Source organism: Pseudophryne corroboree, chromosome 9, assembly GCF_028390025.1.
Source record: "Pseudophryne corroboree isolate aPseCor3 chromosome 9, aPseCor3.hap2, whole genome shotgun sequence".
Lineage (NCBI taxonomy): Eukaryota > Metazoa > Chordata > Amphibia > Anura > Myobatrachidae > Pseudophryne > Pseudophryne corroboree.
In genome coordinates, this window is record NC_086452.1 from 384,608,735 (window position 1) to 384,624,508 (window position 15,774).

The window sequence follows — 15,774 nt, forward strand, 5'->3', positions numbered from 1 at the left end:
CTGAGGGGGAGAGGACACCATAAAGTGGGTTTCCTGTAAGGCAACCACTTGTGCTTTAAGTTTGGCAAAGTGACATAAAGCCTCTGTTTATTTGGGGAATTAAGGCCTTTAACATTAAGGGACACTACATTAACCATTTTTGTGGGTGGAGGAGACAACACTGGAACACAGGACCGATATGTGGATGTGAACCTGAGGACACGTCTACTGCTAAACATGTGCTATATACATTGCAATGAAAGGGGGAGTACACAAAGGGATAGAAAATGGCAAAAAGAAAAGAAAAGAGAATGAAGAAATAAGTCGAGCGCCTCGAGGGCACAACATGAGGCCGCCTAACATAGCGGTACATAGGGGGTAGCGGCCAGAATGACCCCCTACTCCAAAAACAAAGACCCCGCGGTCCAAATTGAGTCATATCTATAGTGCCCGCACCTGTCGGGCTGATAGCCAATCAATTGAAGAAGATAAATTCAGACCGTGGGTACTAATACAAACAACTATGGAGCAAACCGTAACATCGAACAATCCGAATAGAGAGAAAGCATAAGTAACACCAGTGAAAACAAACCTAGTAGGTAGAGACAAGTAGGTCAGCCGAATGGCCGATTATCCCACCCATCCGTATATATAAAATAGCATGAACATAAAACATACGGAAATAAAACATAAGAGTAGCATGTGTAGTATATGAAGTAGAGTAACATACGACCGTAATAAACGTGAGGGCAAAGTCACTGAGTCACTGAGACACTAGTCGCACTCTGCATTCATGGGGGATGAAGCTTAGTAGCCCAATCGGGGGAGAGTTTATGATCTGTGGCCTTTACAGAAGTCGTCCTCCAAGTTCCAGGAACGCAGAAGTTGGGAGCCGGCCGTTGGTGTGGAGACTACACTCGTTGCCCCATTCCTCCTGATGATTAGTTTGGTTGGGAATCCCCAGCGATAGGGAATATCAGCCTTCCTCAAAGCCTTGGTCACCAGGTAAAAGGAGCGACGAGACGCCAACGTGGCAGCGGATAAATCACCGAAGATCTGGAGATCACGCAGGACATTTTCGGAGGAATCGGATGGGCGAGCTGCACGAAGTACCATCTCTTTGACATGGAAATAATGAAACCTCATTATAGTAACTCTTGGGGCATCCTTTGGAGCATTTTTGGACTTAGGGAGACGATGAATTCGATCCAATAGAAAGTCTGTTATCGTAACTTTCTTCACGCCCAAGGAACGGATAATGCAAGCTGCTAGATGTGCGTCTGATTCGGATTCGCTTGGAGGCCTACAAATATTTCCTGACTTCTCGGCACTGACCATCTCTAAACGTAGAGCTCTGGCTCCTATCACGGAGGCACTACGTTCTCATGACATTAGATACAAATGGGGCTTCCCAGTGAAATTGGTGATTTCCCATGAGAATTTCTCCTACGTAGTTGCCACTCTGGACGCTGGGGTTAAGCTGCTTAATGACTGGGATGTTTCGGTCAAAGTGCCCTCTACATTGAAACCTCGCCTGCCACTTACCCGTGAGTGTTCTGCGACCTGACTGAGTACTCTATGTTCCAATTAATGTAGTTCCTGGTTGATCTTCATGTTTGGTTGGGGACTCCGTCCCCCCTATAATGCATACCGGATACGTGAGTTTATCTGTTATATATGTGTATGCTTTTGGTTCCTTCATTTGCTGTTTATATTACTATGTGTACCTGCATTTTCCTCTGATTCTATCTCTTTTATCCTTCTTTTTCTTATTACTGTACACATGAGGGTATCGCACTAGTCACTTAAATTATTTGTTGGTGTGCTTTTTGGTACCCTTATTGGTACTTGTAGTTTGGCTATATGTTATTGCTCCAGGTATACATGTGCCTTTTGTACCCCGGGTGGTGATACTACCGCCATCTCCCCATACTTTTTCTACTGCATACCTTTCCCCTGCAGTAGCAATGTGGTCCTGACATACTGGGCCCTTTTGGTTTTTCCTGCCTGTCTTTTCCTCTTTTTTCCCTAGTTTGTCCTCCCCCCTCCCCCATTTGGGATGTCAGCTGTTTTGGCTTTTTCTATATTTTAAATGGTACGAATATATTCATTGAATGTTAAAGGGTTGAACTCCCCCAATAAACGCAGGCTTGCCTTGTCCACCTTTCATAAACACAGAGCTGACATAGTTGCTTTGCAAGAAACACATTTTTCGTCAGCAGGTCCCCCGGCTTTGAAAGACCGGAGATACCCAGTTGGCTTTTTTGCAAATGGCCCCTTCAAGTGAAATGTAGTGGCTGTTCTTTTTCGGAGCTCTGTTTCATTTGAACTGCTGTCCCAGATAGCTGACAAGAATGGTCGTTTCCTCATTCTAGTTGGAAAATTGGAGGATAAGATGGTTACGATTGTGTCTCTCTACGCTCCCAATTCTAACCAAGTCCCGTTCCTTAGAAAAGTTTGCTCGACTATTGCGAGGGTTCGTCAGGGTGCCCTGCTTATGTTGGGCGACTATAATTTAGTGCTTAATCCTAAATTAGATAGATCTCCTCGGTCTCCTTCCCAGATGTCTGCTGCTCCAGCTGGCCCGTCACTAGCCTTCCGTAATTCGCTGGCAGAATATGACCTGTATGACTTGTGGAGAGTTCAGAACCCAACTTCGAGAGATTATATATATTTCTCTCCAGTGCACAATTCCTACTCTCGCATAGGTCTTATTCTTTGTGATAAGTGGACTTTGCAGCACTCAGCACAGGTGGATGTTCTGCCTATTTCCTGGTCAGATCATTGTCTTCTCCTGTGGTCTTGGAATATTTGCCACCAATTTACCCCCCTCTGCCGTGGCGCCTATCTGCCCACCTGCTATCGGACCCTATATCTAAAAAAGCGATTGATGATTGCATCTCCCTCTATATGGAAACTAATTCTCCCTCAGATACTTCTATCACGACTTTCTGGTGTGCCCTTAAGGCAGTTGTGCGAGGCACTGCGATCCAAGCCGGTGCTAGACTCAAACGACAAGCTATCCAACAACAACAACAAGACTTGGAATCTAAACTTAAGGAGGTTGAAGATAGGAATAAGCTCCACCCCTCTAGGGCCCTACATAGGGAATTAAAGGATATCCGAGGCCAACTTCAGAAACTCCTTATGAGACGGACCCAGTTTGCTTTAAATAGGTTGAGACAGAAATTTTACCTGACTGGTAATAGACCAGGGAAAATGCTGGCTCACAAGCTCCGTGCTCTCCAGGCTCGTAATAGGATTAGACATCTGATCTCTCCTCAGGGTGGTAAAGTGTCCAATCCATATGACATAGCAAATCAATTCGCTAGATATTATACCAAGCTGTACAATCTTTCTTCTGATCCCCTTACTTTTCAACCCACTCCTGATTCTATACGATCCTTCTTAGCTGACGTCAAACTCCCCTCCCTTTCTGCGGAACAACTCGAGACATTAAATGCCCCGTGGACCTCCTCTGAGGTAGTTCAAGTAATGAAATCACTCCCGCATAATAAAGATGGCTTCATTAATGAATTTTACGTTTCTCTCTGTGACCAATTATCGCCCACCCTGACCTCCTTGTATAATTCAGTCTCCTCTCTTGGTGCTTTCCCTACAGAAATGCTGGAGGCTCAAATTATAGGCCCATTGCACTATTGAACGGCGATATTAAAATTTTTGCCAAGCTTGTTGCTTTTCGTTTAAATGTCTTTCTGCCATCTCTCATTGCCTACGACCAAGTTGGGTTTGTGCCTAGTAGACAGGCTTCTGACAATACCCGTAGAGTTTTTGACTTGATTGATATTGTTCCCTCTAACACTGGCCTTCTCCTGCTCTCTTTAGATGCCGAGAAGGCGTTTGATAGACTGAACTGGCAATACATGTCCTCGGTTCTAGACAAGTTTGGTTTTAGTGGCCATATTCTTTCTTCGGTTTTATCTTTATACAGCTCCCCCTCTGCACGGGTATTTAGTAACGGTTTCCTCTCCGATACATTCCCTATTACGAATGGAACCCGACAGGGTTGCCCTCTGTCACCCTTAATATTTACGTTGGGCATAGAACCCCTTGCTGAGAAGGTTAGGATGTCTGGGGGCTTCCCAGGGGTGACTATTGGCACTACTACTCATAAGTTGTGCCTCTTTGCGGATGACGTCCTTCTGTTTGTTACGGACCCGCTATTCTCTCTTCCATGTTTGCATGCTATCTTGGGACAGTATAGTGAAGCTTCCTTTTATAAAATTAATACAACAAAGACAGATGCTCTCCCCATTAATATTCCAGCTCCCATAGTGTCCACCCTTCAATCACAATATCCATATAACTGGCGTTCAGCTACAATTCGGTATTTGGGGATCCAAATCCCACCTTCTACGGCCTCTGTTTTTGATGTTAACTTACCTCCACTCATTAATAGTTTTTTAGACCTGACTAAGTCCTGGTTATCTTATGATATTTCGTGGATTGGCCGCCTCGCAGCCTTCAAAATGACTCTCTTACCTAAACTCATGTACTTATACCGAACCATACCTTTTCTTTTCCCTAAAACGTACCTTGATATGTGTCGTGCTATAATGCTACACTATGTCTGGAAGGCACGGCCACCCCGATTAGCTCGGTCCAAAATGATTCTCCCTCGCAGAAAGGGAGGGCTAGATATGCCCGACCTGGTTCTTTACCAGGAGGCATGTGTGCTGGCCCAGCTAAAATACTGTTTGAGTGGGACGCCTGCAGTGGTATGGGTATCTCTTGAACATACTGGGAGTTTGGACCTTCCCTTAGAAGACCTTTTTAAGATACACCCAAACTCTAGACCCCGCTTATTGGCCCTCCTCCCCACCACTAGAACATCTTTACAAATCTGGGATAAATTGGTGACTCGCCTGCCTGGACATCAATTTCCTTATTCTACTATCTCACTACGAGCCATAGCTAAATTAATCCCTAATTTAAATCTCTCTACCTGGTTTGTTTGTGGTTTGACTGTCTTGGGGGACCTTCTGGATGGTAATGTTATGCTATCGTTTTCTGAACTCCAGTCTCAATATAATCTCCCCAGTGGAGAATTATTGCATTATTTTCAAATTCACCAGTGGTACAAAGGTTTGCCTAGACAGGTGGCTCCCCCGAACCCGTTATCCCAGGTTGTCTTAACGCGTGTATCTCTGTGTGACTCCAGAAGGAACATCTCGTTTTGGTATAGGACGCTTGTCAGCTTGCTTATTACTACAAAGTCTAATGCGCAGCTGAAATGGGAACAAGACTTGGATCTTCCCCTATCTGAAGCCCAATGGGAACAAATTTTTATTTCTTCTTACCGAATGTCCAAGTGCTTGAATCACACAGAGATGCATATCAAACTCCTTAATAGACTATATTTAACACCGGATAGGCTACATACATTCTGGCAGTCTTGTTCCAAATATAGCTGGCAATATTTTCCATATTTTCTGGTCCTGTCCTTCCCTTCGACATTTCTGGAGCGAGATATTTGCTTTGATTAATACGGTCTTACACCTGTCCCTTACCCCCTCTCCGGCCATGGCCCTGCTCCACATTTTTCCTGCTGAGATACCACCTCATCAGAGATATCTGTTGGGGCATATTTGTATAGCTGCTAGGGCTGCATTGGCCCAAAGTTGGAAACAAGCTTCTCCCCCTCCTCTATCCCTAGTCACCAACAAAATACAATTCCATTTTACTATGGAAACTGAGTTCCTGCCTTACTCTTCTGCGGCCTCCACCCCAATGGTGAAATGGAGGGCATGGCATGACTACGTCACTGCTGGAGGGAGTGTTTCACCTTCTCCCTAACTGACTTGGCTTATACTTCTGCCCCGTGCACCGGCCTTACCTTACTAGCCCTATATATTTTATTGATTATCTGTTTATTGATATGTTTTCATGTTTGGCCGTGTTTATCTGTATCTTTTTCCAAGATGACTTTGTATTTTTCTATTGTATCTATATTGGATTGTTGTTATATTTGACTTTCTGACAATTTTGATATTTGCATGTTTACATCCTGTTCCCTTGGTTCTATGTACCTTCCCGCCCCTTCCTTTTTTCATTTCTGTACCCCTTCCCCTTGCAAAAAGAAAACTTGTTTTCAATAAAAATCATTGATGGGAAAAAAAAGACCTGCAGCTGTGGAGATCAGCAGAAAATTTTCAAGGTAATAAATTCAGCTGCTGTATATATGGAAATGTCCACTTAGAGTAGGGGTGGGCAAAATACGGCCCGCGGGCCGGATGCGGCCCGCAAACCGATCCTGCCCGGCCCACTGCTTCCCACCAGTGTGCAATGACAAGCGGCCCGACCGACTGAGCTGCTTGTCAGTGCTCTGCAGTACCTCAAGCTGCCGGCGCCTGTCTCCCCTGCTGCTGCAAGGCGCCTGACACACTCATCCTCTTCCTTCCGCCTCCACAGTCCCCAGTGACAAAGGCAGAGATCAGACGAAAAGGGGGCGGAGATAGGCAGAGATGAGGGGGCATGGCTACGCGGGACCTAAGGGGGCGGAGCTACACTGGACATAAGCCACTGCTACAGATCCATCCTTCCTGCCACTGCCAGCCAAACACAGATCAGTAAGTTAATGGAAAAAGTGAGGGAAAGAAAGTGTATGTGTGTGTGTGTGTGTGTGTGTGTGTGTGTGTGTGTATATATGTGTGTATATATATATATATATATATATATATAAGGGAGTGTGTGTGTGTGTGTGTGTGTGTGTGTGTGTGTGTGTGTGTTTGTGTGTGCGGGCAGTGGCGTCATACTGTTTTTAGTTTAGTGGGGAGATCTTTAACGCTCGCTGTACCACCCCCAACCCTCCCCCCCGGATTCTTTAACCGTGTCACTTCCCCGTGTTCTGTCACCAAGTCACCCCCCCCCCGTGTTGTTACCGTGTCACCGTGTCACCTCCCGTGTTCTGTCACCGTGTCCTGTCACCCCCACGTTCTGTCAGTGTGTCACCCCCGTGTTCTGCCACTGAGTCAGCCCCCCCGCGTTCTGTCACCATGTTACACCCGCCCGTGTTCTGTCACCGTGTTACCCCCCCATGTTCTGTCACTGTGTCACCCCCCCCGTGTTCTGTCACCGTGTCACCCCCGTGTTCTGTCACTACGTCACCCCGCCGTGTTGTTACCATGTCACCTCCCGTGTTCTGTCACCGTGTCCTGTCACCCCCACGTTCTGTCAGTGTGTCACCCCCGTGTTCTGCCACTGAGTCAGCCCCCCCGCGTTCTGTCACCATGTTACACCCGCCCGTGTTCTGTCACCGTGTTACCCCCCCATGTTCTGTCACTGTGTCACCCCCCCGTGTTCTGTCACCGTGTCACCCCCGTGTTCTGTCACTACGTCACCCCGCCGCGTTGTTACCGTGTCACCTCCCGTGTTCTGTCACTGTGTCACCCCCCCGTGTTCTGTCACCGTGTCACCCCCCCCGTGTTCTGTCACCGTGTCACCCCCCGTGTTCTGTCACCCCCCCCGTGTTCTGTCACCGTGTCACCTGCCCATATTCTGTCACCGTGTCACCCCCTGTGTTCCATCACCGTGGCCCACCCCCGTGTTCTGTCACCGTGTCACCCCCGTGTTCTGTCACTAAGTCACCCCGCCGTGTTGTTACCGTGTCACCTCCCGTGTTCTGTCACTGTGTCACCCCCCCGTGTTCTGTCACCGTGTCACCCCCCCCCCGTGTTCTGTCATCGTGTCACCCCCTGTGTTCTGTCACCCCCCCGTGTTCTGTCACAGTGTCACCCGCCCATATTCTGTCACCGTGTCACCCCCTGTGTTCCATCACCGTGGCCCACCCCCGTGTTCTGTCACCGTGTCACCCCCGTGTCACCCCGCCGTGTTGTTACCGTGTCACCTCCCGTGTTCTGTCACTGTGTCACCCCCCCTGTGTTCTGTCACCGTGTCACCCCCCCCGTGTTCTGTCACCGTGTCACCCCCCGTGTTCTGTCACCGTGTCACCCCCCCGTGTTCTGGCACCGTGTCACCCCCCCGTGTTCTGTCACCGTGTCACCCCCCCGTGTTCTGTCACTGTGTCACCCACCCGTGTTGTCACCCCCCCCCCCCCGTGTTCTGTCACATTGTCACCCGCCCATATTCTGTCACCGTGTCACCCCCTGTGTTCCATCACCGTGGCCCACCCCCGTGTTCTGTCACCGTGTCACCCCCCCGTGTTCTGTCACCGTGTCACCCCCCCGTGTTCTGTCACCGTGTCACCCCCGCGTTCTGTCACTGTGTCACCCACCCGTGTTCTGTCACCCCCCCGTGTTCTGTCACAGTGTCACCTGCCCATATTCTGTCACCGTGTCACCCCCTGTGTTCCATCACCGTGGCCCACCCCCGTGTTCTGTCAGTGTCAAGCCCCCCGTGTTCTGTCACCGTGTCCCACCCCCGTGTTCTGTCACCGTGTCACCCCCCCGTGTTCTGTCACCACGTCACCCCCTGTATTCCATCACCGTGTTCCACCCCCCGTGTTCTGTCACTGTGTCACACCTTTCATCAGGGGCCATAAGACACTGGATAATTTGCTTCCTGTGCAATGATTATCCCAAATAAAATGTTAATGTGTAAAAGGGGACTCTACCTGCCGTAATGTGTAAAAGGGGGCTCTACCTTTCGTAATGTGTAAAAGGGGGCTCTACCTGCTGTAATGTGTAAAAGAGGGGCTCTACCTGGAGTAATGTGTGTAAGTGGCGCTACTGTGTGGCATAATTTGAATAATGGAGACTATTGTACAGCCTAACATGAATCTGTATTATTTTTTTGGCCACACCCCTTCCCCATGAAGCCACGTCCCTATATTTTTGGCACGTGGGGGAGCTGCTATTTTGTGTGCGGCCCTCGAATACTGACAGGAAAGTGTCAAGTGGCCCCTCAGCTGAAATAATTGCCCACCCATGACTTAGAGAATTGGTATTATAGATAATGATGCCGTTGGGGTGAAAGTCCCTTCCAATACTGAATACAACCACCAGATGGCAGCGTTGGCCGACGTGGGGATCGTGCACCGCTGTTTTCTCTTATATCTGTCCCCACACTGGAGATACACGCTTCACTGCAGCAATGGGGTGCGGGAGATGTAGAACAGTGAGTGCAGATTGGTGGGGGGGGAGTATGGCTCTCACTGTAGCGTAAACTTGTAACTGCTATAACTGCCTCCTTCTCACCTCTCCTCCAAAGCAATCACCGCTGCCCGTCTGCTGGCTGTGGCCGGCTGTCCTGAGGTCAAACGCAGGGTCCAGGGCTCTTGTTAGGCTGAGGCCGCGGGACGGAGGCGCACGGAGCTCTCCTATGCAGAGGTAGAGGTCACCCGGCCGCCAGGCAGCGCGGGCCGGAAGTCGCGCTGGCTGTCTTCTCTCCCGCCGCTGCTCTGGATCCAAGAGGCACCGTCCCCGGCTGCTGTGACCGCGGTCACCCGTTCCCTCCGTTCAGGCATAGGTACTGCGGGCTGGGGGACTTTGTGCTGGCCAGCTGAGGGTGTCGAGCCGGGATCGCGGGCGACCCAGCGTCCCTGGTTCTCCCGGCCGGCTGCCGCGCGCACTCCACTCCCCAGCTCCGGAACCAGTATAGGCCGCAATGAGCGGACCACGCTGGGTCGACTAATATGCGACAGTGGGAGACCCACAGTGTAGAGGAGGGTCCCCTGAGATAATCTGGATGGGGTACAGCTCTACTCCAGGGCAGGAATGGGGCAATAAATCCCTTAAAAACCGAGGGATCGCAGGAGCCTATTCAGAACACGTCTGGTAACTTTGGCTGTCAGGCCACGCCCCCAGCACAGCGTATTTCTAATGTACAAAAAGCAGCCAGCAGGGCTCAGCAGCTAAGTGCAGGGGAAGGACTGGGCCCCAGAGACGGCTCGGGCCCCATAGCAACCGCATCCCCTGCACCTATGGTAGCTACGCCCATGCACTTAGCCCATCCAGTCTGCCCATGTACTTGCGCACACTAAGGTTAATTTTTGACAGGAAGCAATTAACCTACCAGTATATATTTGGAGTGTGAGAGGAAACTGGAGCACCTGGAGCAAACCTACACAAGCATGATGAGAATATACAAACTCCAAACAATTAGAGCCATGGTAGGAATCAAACCCATGACCTCAGTGCTGTGAGGCAGTAATGCTAACCATTACACCAGAGGTTCCCAAACGTGGTCCTCAAGGCACCCCAATGGTCCTGGTTTTAAATTTATCCATGCTTGGTCACAGATGACTTAATTATCACCTTAGTCAATTTGATTTAACCATCTGTGCTGAGCCATGGATATACCTAAAACCTGGACTGTTGGGGTGCTTTGAAGACCGCGTTTGGGAACCTCTGCATTACACCATCCGTGCTTTTGTGCAATTAATAAGGACATGTAAGTCAGATCTTTAAATGGGGTGGAAAATGCTCTGCTGTCACCTGCTAAATCACAAATGTTCAGTCACTACCTTTTGAAGTTTATTAGAATGTCTTGTCCCACAATATGAAGTCTACATTTTTCCTTTGGAGCAAACCGATTTCCCAAAAACACCTACGAGCATTTTTCATTTCCAGCAGTTGCCAATACCTTCACATGCTAACCCATATAAACCTATAACCCAGTGGTTCCTAAACTAGGTGTCGTGGCACCCTGGGGTGCCTAAGGACACTTGCAAGGGTGCCCTGGGTTGGTGGTCCAGGACCAAGTCAAATTATTTGTGGACAAGGTAATAGACAAAAACAGTGCTGGTGGCCTCCAGTCATAACACATTGGATAAGCAGAAGCAAATTCTGTCCCTCACCACATAACTGACCCTAAGGATGATCTAGACCAGTGGTTCTCAAACTTTTTTTGAAGCCCTAGAGCATCAGAATATGTTTCACGGCACCCCTACGCCAAAAGTTTCTTGTTGAGAAATTTAGAAAGAAATATTAAATTAAGTAAATATGATTTATATGTCATTCTTAGGTTCCATTGTGTGCTGAGGGACTAAATTTGCTTCTATATATCCAGGTATTTTATGATTGACAGCTACCAGCTCTGGTTTTGCCTATTACATTGACCATAAATAATTTGAATTGGTCCTGGACCACCAATCCAGGGCACCCCTGCAACTGTCCCGAGACACCCCAGGGTGCCATGGCACACAGTTTGAGAACCACTGATCTACACACAATTTACTTCGTTTAATATGTTGTTTTTTCTGAACTTCACAATAAGAAACTTTTGGCCTAGGAGTGTTTCTAGGGCAAATTCTAATACTCTTGGGCGCCATGATTCAAAAAAGTTTGGGTACCGCTGCTATAAGCTATAAAAGTGGGGACAATCAGAATAATACTGGCACACTACTACACAATGAACAGCAGGTGGCATTTGTGCTGTGGGCCCACAGTATGCAGCATTATGTAAAATTATGGGGCCTGTTTATCACAAAATGGGATATTCAGCTGGACTGTCCTGTAGGCCAATTAGAACCTGGAAGTGGGGCTCCATGGGTGTGTGAGGGGGTGGAGCTAAACTCAGTGTCCTTACAACAACGGGGGGGAGGGCATTGGGGGCTTTGTACCGTTTATGGTGAAGAACCATTGGTTCTCCACCATCAATAGCAAAACTGTTTTAGAGGCATTAAACCATCCATGGTTTGCAACCATCGGATGGTCGATGGCTAACCCTACTCTTCACTAGGAAGGGCTCTTATTGGAGCCTATCTCCTAACAAGAGGATTTTAGTAAATTTATGTGAAAATATACATTTTCATGTTGCAGATTTGGCCAAAAAATATTTATCACATCTTCATTAGAAATGCGGATTGTGATAAATATGCCCCCTTATGTGGTGAGAAAAGGACTTCTGTGATTATCTTTTCAGTTACCTCCCCAAATGTACGGTGGTGGTATCCTTTACATTACTGAAGTGTTACAGACATAGTAAAGTACTAGAAGTGCACACAAGCAGCCTGTCAAGTATATTAACCCAAAAAAGAGGTATCCTCCACCTCTCACCAAAATAACATACACACAAAAAGTTGGAAAAATGAACTTAACTGGTGCTAATCTTTAGATCTTCTTCAATCCTGTATGTGTGTGGTTATAAACCTCTTTCTCCAGAGAGTTTTGTCATACATATGAAAATGGAGAAGATAAAGTGCATAGTGAAGTACAATTTTTAATATACACACAATAAAATGCACAATACAATTTAAAATAAATGAATACAATCCTCTGGAATCACAATCAGGTGCAGGATATCCATATTCAATGTTTTATGTCAGAACAATTACCAGGTAGGTGGAACTGCTAGCACACAGTTCGATATAGCATAGAATAGTGGGAATCCCGGACAATTCAACCAGTCTTTGATGGTATTCCTCCTGGGTTCAGTCCTGCAATAGTTTCAGTGGGTCCTAGCACCATCACACCAACATGTTTCTTTCCCTCCTGGGAACTTTCTGAAGGTGATACTTATCTTGAAAAAGTTCCCAGGAGGGGAAGAAATATGTTGGCTGCAAAAAATCCAGTGTGCGCAGTCTGTGCGCAGCCCAGGACTTACTCCTCCAGTGCGATGAGAACAGGCTGATCGGGGCCGGAGCTGACGTCAGACATCCTCCCTGAAAATGCTTGGGCACACCTGCGTTTTCACTGACACTCACAGAAAATGGTCAGTTACCACCCACAAACTGCTTCCTCCTGTCAATCACCTTGCGAACGCCCACGCAATCTGATTTTTCCCACCATCCTGTCGCTGACCGGCGATGCCCATTGTTGTTTGCCGACGCGCATGCACTTTGTGGTGCATGCGCATGCGCAGTCTATCACTGATCGCCTGCTGTGCGAAAATGCGCAGCGATCAGATCTGAATCACCCCCCTAGTTTTAAAATGTTGCATACTTTAATGCAAAACTGAGAGGGAGATTGGAGAGATAAAGTGGAGATAAAGGGGGTCATTCCGAGTTGTTCGCTCGGTAAATTTCTTCGCATCGCAGCGATTTTCCGCTTAGTGCGCATGCGCAATGTCCGCACTGCGACTGCGCCAAGTAAATTTGCTATGCAGTTAGGAATTTTACTCACGGTTTCTCTGACGTCCTAGTGGATGCTGGGAACTCCGTAAGGACCATGGGGAATAGCGGCTCCGCAGGAGACTGGGCACAAAAGTAAAGCTTTAGGACTACCTGGTGTGCACTGGCTCCTCCCCCTATGACCCTCCTCCAAGCCTCAGTTAGATTTTTGTGCCCGGCCGAGAAGGGTGCACACTAGGGGCTCTCCTGAGCTTCTTAGTGAAAGTTTAGTTTTAGGTTTTTTATTTTCAGTGAGACCTGCTGGCAACAGGCTCACTGCATCGAGGGACTAAGGGGAGAAGAAGCGAACTCACCTGCGTGCAGAGTGGATTGGGCTTCTTAGGCTACTGGACACCATTAGCTCCAGAGGGACCGAACACAGGCCCAGCCATGGATAGGTCCCAGAGCCGCGCCGCCGGCCCCCTTACAGAGCAGGAAGCAAGAAGAGGTCCGGAAAAATCGGCGGCAGAAGACATCCTGTCTTCACCAAGGTAGCGCACAGCACTGCAGCTGTGCGCCATTGCTCCTCAGCACACTTCACACTTCGGTCACTGAGGGTGCAGGGCGCTAGGGGGGGGCGCCCTGAGCAGCAATAAAAACACCTTGGCTGGCGAAAATACATCACATATAGCCCCCAGGGCTATATGGATGAATTTTAACCCCTGCCAGATTCCACAGAAAAACGGGAGAAAAGGCCGCCGAGAAGGGGGCGGAGCCTATCTCCTCAGCACACTGGCGCCATTTTCTCTCACAGCTCCGTTGGAGGGAAGCTCCCTGGCTCTCCCCTGCAGTTACTACACTACACAAAGGGGTTAAAAAAGAGAGGGGGGCACTAATTAGGCGCAGTATAACAATACAGCAGCTATAAGGGGAAAAACACTTATATAAGGTTATCCCTGTATATATATATATAGCGCTCTGGTGTGTGCTGGCAAACTCTCCCTCTGTCTCCCCAAAGGGCTAGTGGGGTCCTGTCCTCTATCAGAGCATTCCCTGTGTGTGTGCTGTGTGTCGGTACGTTGTGTCGACATGTATGAGGAGGAAAATGAGGTGGAGGCGGAGCAATTGCCTGTAACAGAGATGTCACCCCCTAGGGACTCGACACCTGAGTGGATGAGCTTATGGAAGGAATTATGTGACAGTGTCAGCTTTTTACAAAAGATTGATGACATGAGACAGCCGGCGACTCAGCCTGTGCCTGTCCAGGTGTCTCAAAAGCCATCTGGGGCTCTAAAACGCCCGTTACCGCAGATGGCAGATACAGACGCCGACACGGATACTGACTCCAGTGTCGACGATTAAGAGACGAATGTGACTTCCAGTAGGGCCACACGTTACATGATTGAGGCTATGGAAAATGTTTTTACACATTTCTGATAATACCAGTACCACTAAAAAGGGTATTAGGTTGGGTGAGAAAAAACTGCCTGTAGTTTTTCCTGCATCTGAGGAATTAAATGAAGTGTGTGCTGATGCGTGGGTTTCCCCCGATAAAAACTGTTAATTCCTAAAAAGTTATTAGCATCATACCCCTTCCCGCCAGAGGATAGGGCACGTTGGGAAACACCAACGTTTTTTCTTCGTTCTGGTGATCGTTATGTGATTGACAGGAAGTGGGTGTTTCTGGGCGGAAACTGGACGTTTTATGGGTGTGTGTGAAAAAACGCTGACGTTTCTGGGAAAAATGCGGGAGTGGCTGGAGAAACGGAGGAGTGTCTGGCCGAACGCTGGGTGTGTTTGTGACGTCAAACCAGGAACGACAAACACTGAACTGATCGCAGATGCCGAGTAAGTCTCGAGTTACTCAGAAACTGCACAGAGAAGTCTTATCGCAAAATTGCGAATCTTTCGTTCGCAATTTTAAGAAGCTAAGATTCACTCCCAGTAGGCGGCGGCTTAGCGTGTGCAAAGCTGCTAAAAGCAGCTTGCGAGCGAACAACTCGGAATGACCCCCAAAGTACTAACAAACCAGCTCCTAAATACCATGTTACAGGCTGGGTTTGAAAAAATGACAGGAGCTGATTGGTTATTACGATAGCTTCACTTTATCTCTTTCCAAGCTTTGCTAAATCTTCCCGAGTTTGACAGCAAAATAGACTTAATATGAAAATAATTTCATACAAATAACTTTTTTTTTTCTTCTTTCTTTCTTTCTTAGATGAATTTTTCCATTTCATAATTGTTTGCTTTGCGCTGGGAGCCGTCTTGGTGTCTGAATACTACTATGCCGGTAAGTATAACACAGTGAGTCAACAGATGGGCTATCCTACATTTTAGTTTCCAAAAGAGCGTTTTACACCCAATGAAGGACCATGAAATGTTCGTATGTGGACCATGAAGGCAGGGGCGTAGCCAGAACTTTGTGGGCCCCATAGCAACATTTTGAAGGGGCCCCCGTCCCAATGCTCCTAGAGAGACACCTCTCCGCAGAAGTTGTTAATTGTATGCCCTATAATAGTGCCCTAGTTCATTTTCTGAACTACAGTATAGTAGAGCCTTATTTAATGCTATATGCCCCATAGTAGTGCTCTAGTTTCTTTTATGAATCGCAGTAGTTCTTAAGTTCACCCTATGTCACATTTCAGAGCTGCCAGTACACATTATGCTGCACAGTACCCTCAATTTACATTATGATACATAGTGCTTCCCGTTCATATTGTGCCTCATTACAGTGCCCCGGTTCATATTATATAACATTAAAATGCCGTCCAGTTCATTTTACCACACTACAATGAGCAGGTCCAGAGGTATACCTAGATATATTG

The 15,774-nt window shown here is 47.8% G+C and overlaps 1 protein-coding gene across 1 annotated transcript in view; it reads left to right on the top strand.

Moving 5' to 3' along the window:
• Window positions 1-15,774, top strand: part of TMEM40 (transmembrane protein 40) — a 116,291-nt gene that overhangs the window by 81,699 nt on the left and 18,818 nt on the right. Inside the window, exon 9 of the mRNA XM_063938827.1 lies at window positions 15,168-15,239. Within this exon, the coding sequence (XP_063794897.1) occupies window positions 15,168-15,239 (72 nt within the window). The remainder of the gene's footprint in view (window positions 1-15,167; window positions 15,240-15,774) is intronic.